Raw genomic sequence first — 18,438 nt, 5'->3', positions numbered from 1 at the left:
ACAGAGGCTCCGGTGGGAAATCTGGGTAGAACAGGGATAAACCCTGTGCTGATGATCTGTTTGACTTTAACTAGCATTTCTTCAGTGAGTTTTCTGGCCAGGCACTGTCTTACGTGATTTTCTTGTAATAACTCACCTGGTTTGTGTAAGATGGGGATGATGATGAAGATCCCAGTTTTACAGATGAGGGAGCAGGACGAGTAACTAGCTTAGGACCACAAGCCGGACCTGCGCTGGGGGTGGGGCGAGGAGGCGGTGGCTCTGCCTCCAGGACCTTCCGCGGTGCAGAGCTGGCCTCAGCGAGTCCTTTTCCACGCGCCAGTCCGCTGCCTCCCCCCCTCTTCCTGAGGGGCAGCTTCTGCTCCCTCTCCACGCACCGGGGAACGGAAATGATTTGCCCCACTTCTCGCAGCCCCGGGTGGACTCATAGGACCACCACCCGGGAGTCCCACCTCCCAGGCTTTTCCTTTTTTAAATATCTTCTCTGTGTGTTTATTTTTTTCTTTTTCTCTGTCTCTCGGCACATCCCACCTCTGAGTGCTGTGGTTACGTGTTCTGACCCCTTTGAAAGGGGCACCCCGGCTGCGTTCACAGCGCGCAGGCGTGGCCCCTTCACGCCCCGTGGGAGGAGTTGCCCCGTCAGCACCAGGGCCTCTCGATGTTGCCCGGGGACCGCAGACCTGGGGGGACCGCCCTCCTCGCTCCTCCCACCCCTGCTTCCACCTCCTTCTGAGCTTGAGAGAAGCATGTGTAGGCCAAAGGGTGTCCTGGTTCTGGGGTCTTTGGATCCTTGAGCCAGTAGCTCTGTTTGTCCCCTTGGTGCCGGGGGCCAGAATGGTTCCGGCTGAAAGGTGGGCGGCTGGGGGCGGGCGGGCGGCAGAGCCGGGGCAGGCAGAGCCCTGGCCAGAGCTCGACGGTCTCGGCCCTAGTGATACCGCCGTGTACTGGCTGTGTGACCACCAGCGCTTTCCGTACGTCTCTGTGCTTTGATGTCCCTGCCTGTGGAGTGGGGCAACTGCGAGTTGATACACCCGAAGCCCTTGGCGGTGGGGGGAGGCAAACGTGCCTGCTGGGGGTAGGGTGCTGGGACCGGGCTGCCCCACCCAGGAAGCCCCCAACCTCTCAACTCCCCTGGCACCAAGACACTGTCCCGCTCAGCGTGTGAATTTGTCTCCTTCCCTTCCGGGAGGAGGACAGCTGTTCTTAACACCATTTCTGCCATCTCTTGAGCACCTGCTGGGTGCCAGGCACTGTGCTAGGTCCCTCACCTTTATTCTCTCATTTAATCTTTACAGCATTCTAAGACTGCTTCTTGCAGATGAGGTCTTTGGGCTCAGAAAAATTACATAACTTCTCTACAGCCACAGAGCAAGACGAGGCAGAGCTAGGATTTGAACTCAGCTCTTCCTGACTCTAGAGCTGGACTCCCTCCTCGCCCGTGTCCCTGTCCCTTCTGCTGGTGGATGGACACCGGGCGCCGTCCTATCCACGTGGACGGCGTGTTTCCTACTGATGCCGCAGGCTTCCGAGCCGGGCCTGCCAGGTGCTCTGATCCTCCTTTGCTCTGCTGGGGGCTCTGGGAGGCCAGGCGGCCCCGTCTCCATCGCTGGGTGCCTTGTCCACGCGATCGTAGCCCTTACTAGTTGTCAGGCGCTGTTCTAAGCACTTCACGCTTGTAAGTAACTTAATCTCCAAAGCAACCCTGAGAGGCAGGTCTAGTCTCAGCCTCCTGTCACAGATGAGGAAGCAGAGGTTATGGAAGTTGCCTGAGGTCACACCATCAGCAAACAAGCTTTGGACCCAGCACTTTACTCACCACCCACCAGAGTCTCTTTGGAGAACAGGGGCTGTAGGGACGCCGGCAGCCCGTGGGCTTCGGGAGCAGCCGTCCCACCCTCTGCTCCCCAGACCCGAAACCGCCCCCGCCCGGCCCTGACCCCGCTGCTGCCTCTTCCCGAAGCCTCCCAGGTCCCGCCTCATCTGCAGACTGTGACACACGCTCCCCACGGCGCTTGGTTTCGCGTCCGTCCACACGACGCCCGTGCCATGGTGAGGGTGGCCGTGTTTCCTCCCGGGCAGACTTAACTCCTTGAGAGCAGAACCCGGGGCTCAGCCCTCGGGGGTCCCCGGCACCACGGTCGGCGAAAACAGGGGTCCTGCTGTGGGTCCTTGTGTGGCCGCAACGAGCTTTGTGATGAGGACCCCAGAACGAGAGCGCTAAGCGACCCCCGAGGCTTCAGTCCGCTCACCGAGGTGGCGTGAAACTTCAGATCAGGGCACTCGGAGGGAGGAAGAGCAGAAAGGGCGTGTTTAGGGGCAGGGGACCCGGTAGGAGCCCCGACACCACACACGCACACGCACGCACGCACACACGCACGCGCGTACACGCACGCACACGCACGCACACACGCACGCGCGTACACGCATGCACACGCACGCACATGCACGCACGCACGCGTGTACACGCACGCACGCGCACGCACACACGGCAAGAAGCGGGCTCCTTGTGTCCACGGCCAGCCCCGCTACTCCTGCCCTTGAGGCTCCCCAGACGTGTGGGAGGCATGCCGAGGGGCGAGCAGCACTCACAGCCGAGCACCGTGGCTGGAACAGAGCCCTGCCCCAGAGAGACAGCCCGTCCTGCTTCTCCGGGACGTCTCTGTCGGGCGCTGAGAACCAGGACAGGGGCCGGTACGGCGCACCTCTTCACCCCCGTACCTTATCCAGCCTGCTCTAGACAGGAAGCGGGGCAGCAGGGAGGCGGGGGGGGGGTCCCCTCATTTCCCAGGAGGAGAGCCTGAGCCCGGGGCGGGCACGGGAGTCCCCCAGATCATTTGGTCCATGTAGAACGCAGCTCGGGTGCCATGGAGGCACCTTTGTCCTCGGGGTTCAGGAGCCCACCCTCAAGAACATCTCTCTTCTTTCTTCCCCAGCTGCCCACCCCCCTCTGCTGGAGACCCGTAACCCCGGGGTCTTCCTCCTCGATCCCCACCCTTGCCCAGGCGTGACCTGCCACTGGGCCAGTTTAAATCCTCTTCCCATTGAGCTTTGGAAAAAATGGTGACGGGGTGAAAGCAGCAACTGCATCTGCTCCATTAGCAAGTGAGGAAGAGGCAGCCTCCACGGCCTCAGGGCTCTCTGGCTGGAAGCCCGGCCAGGCCCAGAGGCAGGGGCCCCTGGATGCGGGGAGGGGAGGGTCGGATCGAAGGGAGCTGGGGGTGCGCCGAGGACAATGCAGGTGAGTGGGGCTCGTGGGCAGCACCACCCGGGTGGGACGGGGCTCCCAGGAGAGACGCGGGCAGAGCCAGGAAGCAGTTCCGGGTCCTCTCGCAGATACGGCTCCCAGAAGGGGTGGTCTGGGGCACCACGTGGCTTTGTGCCCCCATTGGGGCTGTGGGGAGAAGCGGCAGCGGGTCATGTGGCACCGTGCCCGCCGGTGCAGGACGGAACTTGGGGATGCTGAAATGCAGAGCTGTGGTCTGGGGCCCTGCTCATAGGTGGTCAGCTGGCTGGCCCTGCTGGTCAGTGTGTGGCTCAGCCCTGTGTCCAAGGCCAAAGTCAGCAGCTCAGGTCCACGTGAGCCTGTGAGCAGGTCCGCACTTGGGCCTCTGGTCCTACGAGGCATCGTCAGAGACGCGTGGAGCTGATCGCTGGGGCGGTGGCTAGAAGGGGTGACAGAGCAAACCTGCTCTCACCTCCACGGGGAAGGTTCTACTGCAGGTCCTGAGGCCACGCTGAGGCACGGTGTCCTCTTCTTGACTTAAAGACTCCCTCTTTCCCCACCCGACTGTGGTTTCTAGGTTTTATCCCACCCTTATTTTGCAGACTGGGTGTGGAGAGGCTAAAACATTGACTGGAATTCTCACAGCTGCAGGCAGCACCTGCCTGACGCCCTCTGAGTGCCTTTATGAAAGCACTTCCCAGGCCCTCCTGTAGGGCTGTCCTGGGCCTGCTGGGGCTGGGGACACGGCAGGCCCTGCAGGAGAGACTGTGGGCAGGCGGGGGGCCACTCAGAGTGTCCTTCCAGGCTGTGGCTGGTGGGTGGTCGGGGGTACACGAGGCAGAAGTGGGGTCAGGCGAGCCTTGGACATGATGCCCTGTGGGTCCAGGTGATGGGCAGACACTGGGGGTGGGGCAGCCGGCTGTGGCCCCCTGGTCACACTGGGCTTTGCCTTCCTTCTGTGCCAGAGGAGGTGGGGGGCTTCACTTCATCCAGTACTGGTACCAAGTCATGGACATGCAAAGTAGAGGAAAGAGGGAGGGTTCATGGCATTTCTGGGTCTCTTGGAAATTACTCCATCTGTCAGCAGAGCAGCCAGACTCCCACGGTCATTTCAAGCTTAGTCCTATAAATCCGTCAACGCTCGAGGGTCTCCGTTGGCTTCGGGGTCTCCGTTTAGCTTGTGGTCTGTGCTGTGGCCGGCAGCTCTCTGCACAGCAGGGAAGGGCACATCCCGGCGGCCTCAGGTGGACCGACCATGCTGTGGTGGCCTTTCCTCTGTGCCAGTGTCCCTGGTGTCCATCTCCACCCAAGTCACCGCGAGTATCCTCCTCGTATAGACATTAGCTCACATCTGTCATTATTCCCCAAGGATAAGTTTCTGGATCCGGGGCTGTTCCCACGGCCGTGTGTCAGGGCCCTGTGGTCCTGCACTCATTCCACGACTGGAAATTATAATTTTCTAAGAGATAGTAAATTTGACAGCAACCAATGATAACATTTAATTTTCATCTCTTCAATTTTAATGAAGCCCTTTGTTTTTGTTATGTTCTGGCCGAATGTATTTATTATTTTATGAATTTCTTGTTCAACCCTTTGACCCCTTCCTCTACGGGGTGTTTGCTTTTGATTGATTTGGTAGAGCTCCCTGTATGTAAAGGTATTATTAACTCCGGTATTATTAACTCCTTGTCTCTTATATATGTTGCAAGTATATTTACAGTTTATTCATGGTTTGAACCTTTGGAAAGGGCTTTTCTGTCCATACAGGGATTTTAATTTTTATGAACTGAAATCTATCAGTGTTTTCCTTTATGATTCCTACCTTTGATGTGATGCTATAAAGACCTTTCCCACAACAAAATTATGAGACCATCCATGCATATGTTCTGCACATTCTTTCATGATTTCATTTTGTACGTGGAACTCTTTCATCTGGAGTTGATTTTGCGTGTCTTTGTAGCCGGCTTCGAACTCCCTTTGAAATGAAAGCCATTAATAGATCAATTAATTCATTCATTAACATGGCGGGGAGGGGAAGCTGGTCAAGGATACGTGAGAAAGATGGGGTAATTCATAGATCGGGGTCCAGAAGAGAAGGATCAGGTGGCAGGGGGTGCCTGGAAGGATCTGCCTTTGTCTCGGGGCGGGACACTCACCTCTGAGACCGGAGGAAGGGGCGGAGGTCAGTTTGGCCAGGTCAGGAGGTGGGTAGGGAAGGGTCTAGAAAGAAAGGCTGTGAGCTGGGTGCCCACATCTCCAGGGACAGAGTGGGTGGGTGGGGATGGTGGGGGGGGACCAGGAGGGGTGGCGTCAGTGACAGAGGTGGTGTGAGCCAGGTGGCAGGGGCTGGCCAGGGCGGGGGTACAAGTTTAGCATCTGTAACTGTGATGGGCTGCCCTGCCTTCGGGCCCGGTGGGATCTGGGAGATTACACTCCGCTGGAGAGGTGTCCTGGGGGAGAGCCGGGCATCAGGTAAAGGGGAGGTAGCAGAAGCAGGCTGGGGGCACAGGGAGTCGGTTCACCGTGGGCAGAACATTCTAGACTCAGGTACAATGAGAGATCCAAGAAGGAAGGGGCTGTGGGAGGGGAGTCTGACCCCGATTGGTGGACAGGAACCGAGGTCAAGGTCAGATTACCCCGTTTGTACAGGGCATTACGATCTCCGGGCACTTTCACGTGTGTGTTTGCAGGAGGTAGAGGGGTTCGCCTCGAGCTGGGCGGGTAGCCCGAGACCGAGTCAGGATGTGACCTCGGGAGTCCAGTGCCCCTTCCCTAGGGCACCGCCTAACTGTCCCCATTCTCTCTGCAGCACAGTAGCCCTGCCACCAGCCTTGCTGACCATGGACGGGACGGCCAGTGTGAACTCTTCCGGCCGCCCTCACTACGCCTCCTCCATCCCTGTGCCTCGAGCTGCTTCCCAGACCAGGATTCATACACCGGCCGCCTCTCCCCGGCTGCGGCCGCACCAGGCCGGCCTGGCCCTGAGCCCGCAGCGAGCGGCCTCCCCAAGGCTGGGCAAGGCGGGGGGCCCTTCCAGAGGCTCGTCTCCCAAGGCCTCCCGGGGGAGAGGCTCCCCCAAGGCCTCTGGGGCAGCGAGGGAGTCGGCTGAGGGGGCTGAAGGCCTCGCCTGCTCCCCCTGGAGCAGTCCCAGGGCGACCCCCAAAGCAGCCCTCTCCAGCCGGGCTGGGTCCAGAAGCGTTGGGGAGACGCAGGGCACCCAGGGAAAGAAGAGGGTGGCCCAGGAAGGGATTCTGACCCGCCAGACCCGGGGCAGGAGCCCCTCCCGGACCAGTTCTCCTGGAGAAACTCAAGTACCAGGGGCTCCCGAAGGTCGAAAGCCATCTAACCACCCAGGAAAAGATCAAAGAGATGTACCCTACAAAAGTTCTGGGGGCCCCAGGTCTTCGGAGCCTGATGCCCGGGCAGCTTCGGGGCCGCGCTCCCCAGTCTGCAGCCCCGTGCGGAGTGCACGCCCGCCGCCCGCCCCGGGGGCCATCAGCTTCTCCTCCGTCCATCAGCAGAGTCAGCCTGTCACAGCTACCGTGGCCCCCTTCCGCTACAGGTGAGCTGCGGAGCGGGCGGAGGCGGGGGGTCGGGGGTGGGGGTGGGGAGGGGAGGGACGGAGCCCGCGGAGGGGAGGGGGGCTGGTGGAGAGAATAGAAGGTGGGCGGGGACTAGAGAGCTGGGGCGGGGTTAGGACCTTAACAAGGGGACCCGGACCCGACTCTGGAGACGCCGCCACAAAGAGGCTCAGAAGGAGGGTGCCCCCAACGCGGCCGTGCGTCAGGGTGCCGTGGGTGCTGAAGAGCCAGTTACCTGGGTAGGCGGGTAGGCAGGTCGGTCTCACCCAACTCACCAGTGGGACAGCTGCCACCACTGAGTTAGACTGAGAGCACGTGACGGGCTGTGCCTGCAGTCTGTGGTCACTGAAATCCCCATGGCCCCCCTGGCCATCCCCACTGATGCCCTGCATCTTCCTGTCTGCTGCCTCTCTCTCTCCACTTTCCACACTGCCTGTGCGTATCTGTCCCCAGGGCGCTCAGACGTGCTTCTTTCTGACGTGGTCACATTGGGCCACGTCACCACCGTCGGCAGTGGCCAGGCCACCGTTCATGCCAGCATGGTTAACAAGCTAGCCTGTCCTGCTTTCTTCAGACACCACAAGTGGAGAGCACAGAAAAATGCTTCCGTCAACTGTGTGGTTCTTTAATAAAAATATAACTCTTTACTGAAATGGCCGCCTTAAGTAAGCGACATTCTCATTCCTAAGTATGACACGGGTTAGAGAAGCTCAAATGCAAAGGAAGTGCCTTCCTGACTAACCGAACGTCCTGGGTTTTCTCTCTGTGCTGATTCGAGGACAAGCTCTCCCACGGTTTGGGTGGAGACGCTCCCTGGACACTGGGTCTCCCAGGCTGGAGTGGCTGGGGTTGGTGAGGGGAGCTGCACCTTTCCCTCGAAGCCAAGGGTGTGACTTGATCCCTGAACGGTCTTGGGCTCCCTTTCACCACGTAACAGACAGCTGGGCCCCAACACCTCGTCTGCATGTCCCACCTCCTCCAGAGCATGTCCCATCTCCTCCAGAGCACTGCATTCAGTTACGAACTCCACAGTTTAAAAGGACATTGGTGCACGAAAATACATGGAGAAGAAGACGGACGGGTCGGTGAGGGATCCGAAAAGGTGTTACAGGAATGATTAAAGGAGCCGAAGCAGCTTGCTTTGGAAGAAGGAGGCTGAGAGAGGGTCTGAGAGCTGTTTTGAAAGACGTGAAGGGTTGTCGTGTTGTAAGCTGACTTAGATTCACTTGGTGCGGCTCCAACGCCCTGAATCCACGTCATGGTGCTTAGAAGGTAGAGAGACTCTTGAAGCTCAGGAGGAAGAACTTTCCAGCAACTAGAGAGGCTCACAAATTACCCACTGGCAGTGAGCTTCCTGGCACTGCAGGAATCCCAGCTACCCCACGACCGGAGCAGGCCTCCCCCGGGGACCCCTGCCTCTCGGAGCATCCCTTCTGCTCGGCACACCTGACACTTCTTCCCCGTGACCTCCTGGACTTCCATTCTTAAGCTGATCAGACACCTTCCTGGGACTGGTCCTTTCCCAGCCCTGACCTGCTTCCCTGCGGACTCTGGGACTTGCTTCTCCTCCCTGAGTTCCTTCCTGTTGAATCCATCTTTGGGGGAAAGATGTCTAGGCATTCAACTGTTCAAGATTTTACATTATCTACCCTACGAGCCCCCTGGCAGATGTAGAATCTGACATCCTCCAAAAAGTTCAGGACTTTTTCCTCTGAATGTCTCAATGTGACCTGAACAGACGGGTTTCCTCCGCTCAGCAAACATCTGTTGCCTCTTCATGTTTTAAACAGAAAAGCGTTGCACCACCTCAGCAGGGGTCTTCACCGTCCCGCCTTCTAGACCTGCCCCTTTTAGGCCCCGGGTTAGGGTTGCAGGAGGGTTGGGGTCTGGGCAGGGGAAGACTGGGACCAAGGACACCCCAGAGGCAATAGGTGAGAGCCGTGGGCACCTCTGCTGAGTGCCGGGCTGGGCCACCCCGGCAGGGACGTGCCATAGGCCCCCTAGGGTCACAGACAGCCTCTTTTCATGGAAACTTACCCCTGCGCCCTGCACCTTGGCCTCTGCAAAGCTCCAGCCCGTTGCAGAAGCCGGGGTTGTCGGGCTCCACTCCCCGTCCCCAGGCCGCTCCTGCTTGACCTGCTTCTCCGGGGAACGAATCCAGCAGGTGTCCTCCCTGTCTCCTCAGCCAGCGCCCCTGGGCGCGGCCCTTCCCCACGACAAGGTACAGCCTCCCTTTGGGCACCCCTGCTCCCGGGACAGAGAAGGCGCAAAACGCCCTTCGGTCTGCTCGGGGCCGTCTGCTTCCCTCAGATCTCCGCCCTCACTGCCCTCTGCCCTCTGGGAGAAGAGCCCCAGCAGGGGTTTCTTTCCCCAAGGGTTTTCCCCTTCCGTCCCGGGTGGCCTTCACTCAGACCCCAGTTAGGAGGGTGCAGTTAACGCTGTCAGGAGTGTCGGCTCGTTGGTTTTCTTCTCTCTGGTTCAACCTCCAAACAACGTCCGGCATAGATGGTGCTGTCCATTCCGGCTGGGAAGGGAGGGGACACGGGGGCCTGGCCCTCCAGGGGAGATACAGGAAGAGGAGGTAGAAGTGTGCAGCTCCTGAGGTCGGAGCAGCTGAGGCTGCTTCCTCACTGACCCGGGATGGGGGCTGCGGCCCGTGTGCCCCTCACTCGCCCTTGCTCACAATTACGGCGGTAGTCAGCACTACAGCAAGGTCTTCCTGTTTGTAGCCGTGGTTCCTGCCTGCCCACTCAGGGTCAGACGGTGCTTAGCTCTTTATGTGTGTGACGTTATTCAGTGAAATGTTTCTGCATGGCCTAGAATCCCCTTTCTCCCCCCATACGCTGCATTATTATTTATTTATTTATTTATTTATTTATTTATTTAATTTTTGGCTGCGTTAGGTCTTCGTTGCTGCATGTGGGCTACTCTGCTTTGCTGTGCACGGGCTTCTCATTGCGGTGGCTTCTCTTTGTTGCGGAGCATAGGCTCTAGGCGCGCAGCCTTCTGTAGTTGTGGCATGTGGGCTCAGTAGTTGTGGCTCACGGGCTCTAGAGCGCAGGCTCAGTAGTTGTGGCACACGGACTTAGTTGCTCCGCAGCATGTGGGATCTTCCCGGACCAGGGCTCGAACCTGTGTCCCTTGCATTGGCAGGCGGATTCTTAACCACTACGCCACCAGGGAAGTCCCAACATCCCTTATTTTAAAAACCCAGGTTTATGCTCATTTCTTTGAAGAAACCTAGCAATTCTAGTTTTTCTTTGGCCCCTCGACATTTAACTGACAGTAGCCCATGGCGAGTGACCCCATCCTTCTCAGGGCAATGGGGTCTCCTGCCTCCTCTGAGTTCCCCCACCCTGCTCGTCCCCATCCCCGGCGCAGGGGCCTGCAGACCGTCGAGGGCTCCCAGCTGCCTGCGTGGCTTTGAGAGCCGGCAAACACCTCCCACAGCCCTGAACTCTCAGGCTGATCCGGGCCTCGAGGGCATCTCTTCCGCCCCGTGACCCAGTGAGGCCCAGAGAGGAGAGGCCTGCTCTGCGTTACACAGCCAGAGTCTCGGCCGTCTCGGTGCTGGAAACGGTCAAGACTAGAGAGAGAGGGAGGCAGGTTCACCCCCCTGCCACCACCCCACCCCCGCCACCGCCTGGCCCAGGCCAGGCATCGATTCCTCCTCCTGCCACACAGCGTCCCCCCCGCACCAAGCTGCCAAAGGGTCCATTTAGCTGCAGACGCGGGCGGGGCAGGCGGCCGGCTTGGAGAGCCTGGGTAATTGCCTATAATAAAAGCTCCTAGAGCCTTTGTTCCTGGGAGCGATTGCACAGTTGGGCTTGTGCTCGGAGGCCTGTGTGCACTTGGGAGATGGGGCCCGGGGACCTCGCCCTTCCTTCCTGCTGCCACAGCAGGCCCAGCGAGGACTCGGCCCCCCGGGAGTCGAGGTGACCCCGGCCTAGCCCTCCCCTCCTCCTCCTCCGACCTCCTCGCTGCCTGGCCGCTGGGGGCCGGGCCTCCTGGGCTCTCTCGAGGGGCCAGTGGCCTCAGCTGCAGACGGAGCCCCTCGCGTGGGTGCACAGGGCAGCCTGCGGGCAGGACACAGGCCGCGAGCCCGAGTTACCTGGGGTCCCTCCGCCCTGCGGGGGTGATTCACGTTCATGGGACTCGGGGACCCTGAAGGGTGACTGGCAGCAGGTGGCCCCCTGCCCTCGGGTGCCCCCACCCCTGCCCCTGGCCTAACTTTGCCTAGAAGGCCCGCTGCCTGCCAGGGGAAGGGACACTCATGTGCCCATTGGGGGGGCCGGCCCAGGGCAGGGGGCAGAGCACCACAGGGGAAGAACCGACCTCCAAGGGGAGAGGCTCGAGGCCAGGGCGGCCTCCGCTGTGAGTGACCACCGTTCTCTTTCCCGCAGGGCCCAGACCGACCCGGAGCCTGGCCCCCTCCGCCAGGGCAGCTGGGCTGCTGACGGCTACTCCGGCCCCCCCAGCAGGACTGAGGAGAGCCTCTCGTGCGTGGGTAAGTGCTCCGGGGGCGAGACCTCCTCCTGGTGGGGGGCGCCCTGGGCCAGAACTCTCCTCACTGCCCACAGGGGAGAAGTGGCCCCGCTTGACAGCCGGGCACCAGCATGTCAGTTGCGCTTTGCGCCCGTGCTGTGCCCGACTCAACGCAGGGTCGGCCCGCCAGACCCAGGAGGCAGCAACGTAGCCAGCGGGCACCCTGCTTACCCAACGCCCGGGGTGGGTGTCGCTGAGGCCGTGACAGAAAGTAGCAAGCTGGGAGACTGACAACCGAGAGCCAGGTCCGAGCCCCGCCCAGAACAGAGGAGGTGCTGGGCACCTGGCAGGCAGTCCAGGGCCCCCTGCCCAACGGCCCGACATCCGCCCCTCCCCCAGGACCACTTTTAACCGCCACTCCCTTGCAGGTCACTTCCCTGTGGCCTCCTGTAGTCACGCCTGCCCCCAATGCATGTCATGCCGCTAACGCACCTTGGGAAGCAGAATGTGAGCCTTGCCAAGAGGACCCCCAGAACTCGACACAGTGGTCTCCCCCGAGGGCAGGGACACAGCCGTTCCCAGGGCCCGTCCCTCCTCTGGCCTCGGCAGGTGCCCAGTGGGGGGGGTCTCTGGATGGAGGGACAGTGAGGGGTGAGTGAGTGCCTCATGGGCCGGGGGTTGGGTTCTAAAGGGGTCCGATTCTAAACTCTTAGCAGGGCTTGAGTGTGTGTGTTGATTTTCTTGCGACATTAAAAAAAAATCCCCAGAGGATGGCTGTGGTCACCCCAGAGGTACGTGAGGCTCCGGGAACCAGCTCCATCCTTTCGTTCTCAGCAGGGGGGCTTGCCCCAAGACAGGAATGAACTTGCTTTTGGCAAAGCTGAGGTGGTCCACAGGATTTGTCTTACAGCTTCATCTCAGGGCCCTGCTAACAGTGGGCAAAACTGGGGCTTAGAGCACAGCCTGACCCTGAAGTCACCAGACACCGGTGGTGGCCACTCCTGCCTTCCCTGCAGGGCAGGTGGCCGGGGTCCCTGTTGAGCCCTCTGCCAGCCTGGTCCCCAGCAGTGGTGGGAGCAGCAGCAGGCCCCCTTCCACGGCAAGCCCTGCAGAGGGGGGTCGTGGGGCAGAGACGGGCGTCTAGAAAGCAAGCCGCGCGCTTCCGCAGCGGTGCAGGCACAGGGGAAGCAGGGCACTGCAGGGACAGAAGGAGACCTCAGTTCGCTGGCACCAAAAGCCCACGAGTGTTAGGATGCGGTAACCAGGAAACTATGCAAGCTCTATTTTTGCATCTGCAGTGTTGCGAGTGTAATGGCTTCCTTATGTGTGTGCCACATCATTAGGGCCTGATGGCCTCCGGCTACCCAGGCGCCCGCTCACCGTCGCCATGCCATGAGCGTGGAGAGGAATTTCACACTAACATCCGCGCACGCTGGCCCCGGGAGCCCCGGGCTGGTCGGCTGGCAGGACCCCCCTGACCAGCTAGATGGGAAGTGTCTGGTGGATGGCAGGGAGGGGTTCTCTGTTGGGGGGGTGCAGGGCAGCCTTGGGAGGTGGGCTTCACGGCGAGAAGAGAGCCCCCTGCCTCCCCCAAGTCTCCCGGGATGAGGGCAAGGCCCCCGCGCCACTTGTGCTCCGGCTGTAGCTGTGGTCACGGTGTCCGTCTTGGCCAAGGATACCCCGAGCTCTTTGACAGGTGGAATGGGGAGAGATTTGGGGTCTGCCTGTGCTTTGTGGGGGTGGGGGGCCTGTTCTCTGGGCCCGAGGAGATGGAGGAGATGAGAGGAAGGGGGGTGGGAAGGAGGGCCTCACTCACTTGTTACTTCTCTCATTCAATCAAGAAACCACCAGGGAGCCGGCTTTGTGTAGCCGGAAGAGAATTTCCCATGATGACTTGCCACCAAGCAGGGTGCTGGGCGTGGCCTTCGTTTGTCCCAGTGTCCGTCCACCGTCAGCTGCCCTGTCCTCCTCTGCCCCAGGCAGTGTAGGGGCAACTGTGCTGGTGCCCTGACCCTCCCCGTGCCCACCCAGCTGTGCCAGGGAGAGCCTGGCAATGGTCCCCTGCTGACGCGCCCCTTGGTTGCCGTCAGCACAAACAGTGCCTGGGCCGCCGTTGGATCTTAATTTGGAGAGTCAGGGGAAGCCAGGGCCGACGTCCCCGGCGCCCACGTGTGAGGCCGACGTCCCCGGCACCCACGTGTGAGGCCGTGTGCGAGGGACCGGAAGGGTCGCCCCGAGGTCGACACAGTCGTCTTAATCACTTCCACTTCGTGGCATGTGTGAGCGCTGAGTGGGCAGGGAATGAAGGGACCTTTTCTCATCCTCACACCACGTGTCACCGGGGAACGAGCCCCCCTCACCCAGCCCCCGCCAGGCTTCTCACACGAGGCTGAGGGGCCCGGGAGCTGGCCTCGCGCTGGGCTTGTTTGCATTTCTCCTTATCCCTCTCTGTTATTGAGTCGACTCCATCTTTAAGCCACAATCAAGTTTTCCACGTCGTGTGGGTTTGGGAGAGAAAACTCCAGATCTGGTGTGTCTTCCCAGGGCAGGAGCGAGACTGGAACTTCCCTTGGGGAGGGTTTGCTCTGGGCCCCCAGGTGGCTGCATGCCCACCAGGCTCCCCCGGGACTGCAGAGGACTTGGGCTCAAAACCCTGGGGGTCAAAGCTGTAATGGACTGTAGCTTCACCCAAACCCAGCCTCATTTTCGCTGGGGAGAGAGAGGCCCGGGGAGGGAGGATGGCCTGCTCAGGACAGCATGCGTGGTTCGTGAGCAGCTGAGCTGAAATTGGGACCACTGCCTCTGACTCCCCAGATGCGGGGAGGACCAAATGCTGATGACAACTACTATTTATTGAGCACTTACTGTGTGCAAGGCACGGCACCAGGCTCAAAGTCCTTCGTAAGCACGTTACACACGCTCTGAGGTGGAGCCATTGCTCTGCTGTAGATGAGTGAGCTTGGCTCAGAGAGGTTATGCAAACAACTTGTCTGAGGATGCACAGCACTAGGATTGGAGTCCAGGTCACCCTCTTCCGGGGTCACCCCTGCCTTCCCGTCTGCTGCCCGTTGCATGATTCAAGCTCAGCTGGGTCTCCCTCACTTCTGCCAGGTGGCGGGAAGAGGACGGGCCGGTGAGCTGGTCCCCGTGAGCCAGTCCCCGCCACCACCTCCCCCGACCTGAGCCAAGCCCGGGATGCCACCGCCTTTGCCTCCCAAGCCTGTGTCCTTCATGCTGCGTTCACACCACCCCCCCCCGCCCCCACTTCACGTTTCCACCCTCTGGGGAGTTTCGGGCTGAGCCGGGCCTGTGTCCCAGCCACCCGTGGGGAGAGGACGCACAGACAATTGACTAGAAAACACAGCCCAAGCTCTGGGCAGGCGGTATGAGCTGTGTTCTCAGGGCTCAAGCGGGTCAGGGCCACTGTAGGGCCAGAGGGGCGTAGAGCTCGGGGATAAACAGAGCAGGCGTCTGGGATGGAGCAGGCTTCCAGGACCTGGGACAGGAGGTAATAATAACACTGAATGGCAGTGCCGACTCTGCTGGGCTTCCTCTGAACCAGGCGCTGCCCTACGCGCCTCTAGTCCTTCCAACAACTGGACGAGGTGGGGACCCACACCTTTGCTTGGCATCGCAGTCTTGCTGCTTGCTGGCTGTGCAGGCTTGGGCTGGTTCCTAGTCTCTCTGTGCCTGTGTCATGACACCCACACCTTCTTTCGAGGGTTTTGTGGGGATAACATGCACCCGTACAAACAAAGTGCTGAGAAGCTTTGCCCGGCACACGGGAGCCGCTCAGCGCATGCCGGGCATGACCTGCTGCTGCCCTGGGGTGGGGAGAGGGCCATTCCTAATGTGCCCACCTTACAGGCGACGGGAGGGTAGGTGACATCCCAAGGTGGTCCAGCCAGGATTGGAGCCCAGCCTTCAGAGGTCACGCTCTGGGCCATCCCTGCCGTGACCTCCCTGGGGGCAGGGGACACGTCCCAGGTCCTGGGCACCGAGGGAGGCCGGAGAGGCTGTGAGATGACCAGTGAGGCGGGCCTGGCTCGGGGAGGGCCGCAGAGGGAGAGGCCAGGCGGTGAGGTCATCCAGGGTAGCCTGCTGAGCGGGGTGTGGTGCCTAAAAACTGGACGCATCTGGATTCTGTTTCTTTGGAGGAGGGGAGGGGGAGGGGGGAGCCTGGGGGACTTCTCACGTCAGCATTTGGCTGGGAATGGGGCTCACCTCCAGGCAGTGGATTCGGCCCATTTTAGTGGAGGGTCAAAAATAGCAGAGGCTGGGCAGCCCAGGTCCCCCGGGACTACCACCCACGAGTGCTCGAAAAGCAATACACAGGGTTGGCAGGGCCTAGCTTCCCTGCTTCCTGTTCCGCCCAAGAACACAGGGCCCCTGTGTTGCCCAACTCCAGAGAATTACACCCATTCACCAAATTGTTATCCAGCACCGACTACATGCCAGGCACTCCTCTAGACACTTGGGTACATCCAGGGACAAAGCAGGCACAGACTTTGCCCAGTGGAGCGTCTGTGGCTGTCGAGCTGTGCAGTGTTCAGCCTGTGCAACTGTACATGAGCTGCACAGAGGCCCCGTGGTGGAGAAGCCCCAGTTCTGGAGTGTGCGTGCATCCCAGTGAGCAAGGGCAGAGCTCTGGCTTCGGGACTCCCCCCTGAGAATGTGAGCAGCGGCCACCTTCCGTGCTGGGAAAGCCCGGGTCTTTGATGCTGGGAAGGATGGTGGGAGGGAAGGTGATAAACATCCCCTGTGGTTTTCCTGGAGCTTCACCCCTGTGTTCCATGCCTGTCTCTCCTGGACTCAGCTCCTCCCTGCAGGGCTTTGAGATTCAACTCTCCGGCCTCAGAGGAACTGCTTCCATTCTTCCTAGGAGATCCTACCCCGTTCGTTCCTCCGTGCGCCTGTGGGCCGTGGGCGGGTCCCGAGGATAAGGATACTTACTGGAAGGAGGTGGGCCTGGTCACCGGGAATCTCTCCAGATCAGACCACCCCATACAACTTCGGGGCAGTTATCCAGGGAGCCGGGGTCGCGGGGCAGCTAGAAATCTCAGCCATGGGAGGAGCTGAGACTTCTAGACTCCCACCACTGTCCGTCTGTGACCGGTGGAGAGACCTCCCCTCCAGGGTTGCCCTTAAAGACTCGGCTTCACAAGGCTTTGCCCCCTCCCCCCGGGCAAAGGGGGGCCCCTCCTCTCCTGACTTCTGGGGAGGCCCAGGCAGGTGGAGAGTACCCTCCAAGCCAGTGACGTGCAAGGCTTCAGTCCCGCCCTGGGCACCACTGAATGGGCAGAAATGGGCGCAGAGCATCCCTGCCCGCAGCTCCCCCACCCCTGTGATGAGAGGATTAGGGTCCCCGCTGGGAGACCCCCACCCCCACAAGCAGATGCCCAGCAGCCCGCCCAGAAGGAGCTCTGGGAGACGCAGTGGAGAGTGAGGGGACACGGACACAGTGACCAGGAGGATTAAGAGCTGAGAATCACCCCTGTCATAATATTCATCCACACGAGTCCTTTAAGAGGCAGCCCGAATCAAAACCCTGCCTTCCTGTGTATGTCTCCTGGGTTATGGGGTCGGGAGCTTCAGAGGGAGCTGAAGATAGGTAAAGGGTCCGGTGCAGAGGGAGGGTGGGAGGGCGTGGGGTCGCCCAAGCCCTGGGGGCGGGGAGGGCAGAGAAGCACCTAGCTGTGCCTTCTCTCAAAGGGCGGGAGGGAAGCCAGCAGGTTCTGGGGGGAGAATGGCTGAGGTCAGAGAGGGAAGGGACTTCCGGCAGGAGGGAGGCTCAGGCCCAGGGGCAGTGGAGCCCGGCAGCCCAGGTTCGCAGTCCCGGGCAGGAGCTGGACCCCGTGAGCTCCTGCATCCTTCCCGCCTGGGAGGCTGGGCCTCGGCAGAGCCTGCGGGCGTGTGCAGTGGGCAGCAGAGGCCGGAAGCGTCTGGGAATGAGGTCAGGCTATAGGGAGGAGGAGTCCTCGGGCCCACACCAGTGGATATTCTGGGCATCTGCAGGGCAGTTTGTAAGTGCCGAGTGGTCACCAGTGAATAGTCCGTTAACGTTCATTGAGACAGGAGCCATGGCATTCTTCTGTTGCGTTTAATGCCTTGTTTAAAAACCTAACAAAACTCTAATAAAGCACAGAGGTGCCATCTGAGCAGCCACCGGATGGGAGTGTGTCTCCAGGCAGGGAGAGGCCGGGTTCGTTAACTCTGCCGCCCAGCCCTCCCCGGCCCAGCTGGGCAGAGGCTTCTCCTTCCTCTAGGAGCTGTCCTTAGTTTTTTGGCATCACGGACCTCTTTCAGAAGCTGGTGGACACTCAATCCGCCTCCCAGACAAGTGGACGTATTCACGACGCAAAGCTTGCATGTGGTGTTTGGTTTTACGGGCCTTCTGTATCTGCTCTGTGAACCCAGACTAAGAAATTCTGCTCTGCAGCAGTGATGTCATCACGGGGCTGGCCAGACAACCTGGGTTTGGGCCTTGTGTTTTGCCTCATCTGGCTTTTGGTTTTCTTGGCCCACAGCAAGGTAATAGGATTGCTTACAAACGGACCAGTTCTGCCCGAAAGCAGAAAACTGAGTAAGATTGTCTTTGAGGTTCCTCTGACCTTAGAACAGCCGATCCTGCGCGGACAGGTCAGAGTGGACTGTAGGTCCGCCTGCATCAGAGGACACATACGCATACAGGCAGTTCACGGGTCTCCATCCCACGTGACACAGGGCACAGCCAGCACACGCTGCCCTCCCGCTGCCCTGGCTAGGGTTCCTGCCCGCCCCCCACGCCCCCACCTCTCAGGCCTGCGGTTGCCATGACAACCGATGGCTGATCCTGGTCTCAGGATGGTGTATCTGGGCCTTGCAGAGCTCCTCTGAGGCCCAGTATGCAATGGACAGCCCAGCAGGTGTGTGGGGACGGTTGCCATGGCAACATACAAGCCAAGCCCGTGTGGGAAACATCCAGACTTCTTACCCTGGTCTCTGTATTACCCGGGAGCAGGAGGTCTGACTTTGCATGAGTCCAGTTTCAGACCGAGTCCTCTGGGTCAGGTGCTTCCTCCTGCCTCTCCCTGCTGGAAGCCCACCTCCACCCCGACCTGACTTCTTCCTGACCAGCTGAAGTGCGGAGAATGTGGGCATTCTCTTAAG

The 18,438-nt window shown here is 60.3% G+C and overlaps 1 protein-coding gene across 6 annotated transcripts in view; it reads left to right on the top strand.

The window, feature by feature from the left end:
- Window positions 1–18,438, top strand: part of NAV1 (neuron navigator 1) — a 215,089-nt gene that overhangs the window by 55,692 nt on the left and 140,959 nt on the right. For 5 of the 6 annotated variants that reach the window (XM_082462991.1, XM_082462992.1, XM_082462989.1 and 2 more), the window contains 2 exons: window positions 6,033–6,785; window positions 11,208–11,311. In XM_082462991.1, coding sequence (XP_082319117.1) covers window positions 6,064–6,785; window positions 11,208–11,311 — 826 coding nt within the window. In that variant the 5' untranslated portion in view covers window positions 6,033–6,063. Of the gene's footprint in view, window positions 1–2,933; window positions 3,103–6,032; window positions 6,786–11,207; window positions 11,312–18,438 lie in introns of all 6 variants that reach the window. The other variant, XM_082462990.1, reaches the window with a different exon arrangement.

This window comes from Balaenoptera physalus, assembly GCF_965194825.1.
Source record: "Balaenoptera physalus genome assembly, chromosome: 1".
Lineage (NCBI taxonomy): Eukaryota > Metazoa > Chordata > Mammalia > Artiodactyla > Balaenopteridae > Balaenoptera > Balaenoptera physalus.
Note: the sequence above shows the minus strand (reverse complement) of the source record. Positions and strands in the feature narration are given on the sequence as shown.